Source organism: Engraulis encrasicolus, chromosome 4 (assembly GCF_034702125.1).
Source record: "Engraulis encrasicolus isolate BLACKSEA-1 chromosome 4, IST_EnEncr_1.0, whole genome shotgun sequence".
NCBI classification, from domain to species: domain Eukaryota; kingdom Metazoa; phylum Chordata; class Actinopteri; order Clupeiformes; family Engraulidae; genus Engraulis; species Engraulis encrasicolus.
The window spans coordinates 1,142,501-1,145,000 of record NC_085860.1 but is presented as its reverse complement, the minus strand read 5'-3'; the positions used below and the strand labels follow the sequence as shown (position 1 = coordinate 1,145,000).

Below are 2,500 nucleotides of genomic sequence, written 5' to 3'. Positions count from 1 at the left end.
AGGGGTTTCCAACCTATTCCAGCTTGGAACCCACTCCAAAATTTCACAAATGTTCGGGCCCACCTCTGACACAATAAACAATACAACTCAAATAGATAGTCAACAGCAACACAGACAAAAATATTACGTTTATTTTTAGAAACTGATTTCAAGGCCCACTTGGAATACTTTCGAGTATGTGCCCTGGCCCACAGTTAGAGAATCACTACAGTAAGCAATTACGTATATCAGAAGTGATGGTGCTATGTGTGCCATAACATGTCAAGTAATCTAATGTGAATAGTGAGTTTTTAACAAAGCCTCCACATATATGGCTGTTCTGCCAATGGAACAGTGTACTATGAAATGGAACGGTGGATGAAATGGAAAGGTGTACATTGAAAAGACCACCTATGTTACTATGACATTACACAGAGTCTTTAGTAATACAATGCAATTTGGCCATTGCCTTTCGGGTAACAGCAAATTTATATCAGGGCCATATTTTTAACCCATTGACGCTGGATGCTGCGTATACAAAACATTGGCCCAGGCACCTGAAGCTGCATGGACGCAGCCTTCAGGCTCATGAGATTTGAGATTTTGTTATTAAAATGTGGGTATGTTAGATTGAATACATTCTATTTTAAGATGAAGGGCTTAGCTTTTAAATGCAACATATTTCATGTTTTTATGCAATTTGGAGGCTGAGACATCTACATTTTTATAGGCTGAGGGCACCTTTCCCAAAAAGGACATTAGGACAGGCGTTTTTGTAGGTGCCTTAGGCATTAATTAAGCCTTAAGAACTAACTCTTGTACATGGACCAGTGATGTTTCAGCAGCAGCACACGTCAGGGTGGCGCTACGACAGTCAGTTTGTATGGATTGTATGGATTTTTTTGCTTGTTTGTTTTTAGTGGACTATCTAAGAAGCATATTCCTTGCAGCATATCAACTACCAATTACTAATTAATTTATGGGCATTAAATGCCGTTGCAACGCCTGAACGTCTCTGAACGAGCCTAAAAAACGTCTCTGACCCACATGTTCATATCATGTGTTGCAGGTTGCTTGTAGGAGCCCCGTTTGAGAGCAGTGGAGAGCACCAGACTGGAGACGTGTACAGATGCCCCATGGACACCCAGCCTGATGCCCAGTGCACCCGCCTCGATTTGGGTAAGAGAACATAGCAATCTGGGAAACGGTGAACTATAAGGCTCAGTGTTTGTAAACTCTTAAAGGTCCAGTGCTTTAGTAGTTTGATGATTGATTGATCTTTTGCATTGATCTTTTACATTAAGTAGTAAGTAAATAAACTAATATTTACTGGTTGGACCAGAGCAGGTTTTGCATTCAAAGATGTCTAGGACTGGAAATTCAAAATGGTGGATACATGGAGAGGTTCTGGAAAGTGCTAACATCCAAGCTATAAGGAGAACTTAGAAACGGATGGGGGTAGTAAATATTTCCCAAACAATACAACATTTGTAAATGTGCAGCATAAATTCTGGAAATAAGCTAACTGGAAAGGAAACAAAAGTATTCAGTGACTTTTTAATGAGTCATCTGTTGGTTATTATCTGTTGGTGTGCAATGAGCATGATCAACAGACTGTGAGGACAAGATGTCCTTGTTTTCCAGTAACAGTACATTACATGAAAATCAACTTTGCCTCCCACCCAAGAAAACCCACTCTGCTTTATTAGCAAAATAAAACATTACTTATTTTAACAATGTTGCCTACATGTAGAAATCGTAATGCTCCTGTTTTCACTCTCTGAGTTCACATTCTTGTGGACCGCTGTGTTGGTGTAGTCTACTGTACATCTTTACCAGTAGCCTACCAGTCTTAAAGAGTTGAAGTCAATTCCAGTTCAGATAACATTTGGTCCCACTCAGAAAAAGTGTTTATTTTACTCTGAGCGACTTTTTCACATGTAACATTGTTCATTCTAGTCGATACTGTATAAATATTACGAACTGTAGTAGAGTTGAAATGACACAGGCCACCTGTAGAATTTTACACTGTCTTCTGACTCCAGTTTTAGAGTCTTTTGACTCCACATTGTTGTAAATACTCTCTCTGGATTTAGGCCCATATGACACCCCATTTTTCACTGCTCATTCACCTTCCAATAGGGAGCAATTCTATGGGGTTACCCTCGGGCCGCAAAGACAAGATGAGAATTGGAATGTCACTAGCAGCCAATCCTAATGACGGGAGTTTTGTGGTGAGTACACCGTAAATGTTGCACTGATAATTCAGCACTCTTGTGTTCTGAGCATATGTGGTTAAAGAAGAAAAATCCGCACTCACAAACTACGTCTCATTATTTATTCATAGATTACCAGCATGTCCACAAGCAAACGCGTTTCAGCCATCAAGCCTTCATCAGTGCGTGGTCACTGAAGGCTTTATAGCCGAAACGCGTTTGCTTGTGGACATGGTGGTAATCTATAAATAAATAATGAGACGTAGTTTGTGGGTGCGGAGTTTTCCTCTTTAAGTTGATACCTT

General features: G+C 40.0%; 1 protein-coding gene across 1 annotated transcript in view; it reads left to right on the top strand.

Moving 5' to 3' along the window:
* The window catches only part of LOC134447137 (integrin alpha-11-like), a 69,164-nt gene that overhangs the window by 24,726 nt on the left and 41,938 nt on the right, over positions 1–2,500 (top strand). Inside the window, exons 3-4 of the mRNA XM_063196443.1 lie at positions 1,049–1,158; positions 2,122–2,213. Of these exons, the coding sequence (XP_063052513.1) occupies positions 1,049–1,158; positions 2,122–2,213 (202 nt within the window). The remainder of the gene's footprint in view (positions 1–1,048; positions 1,159–2,121; positions 2,214–2,500) is intronic.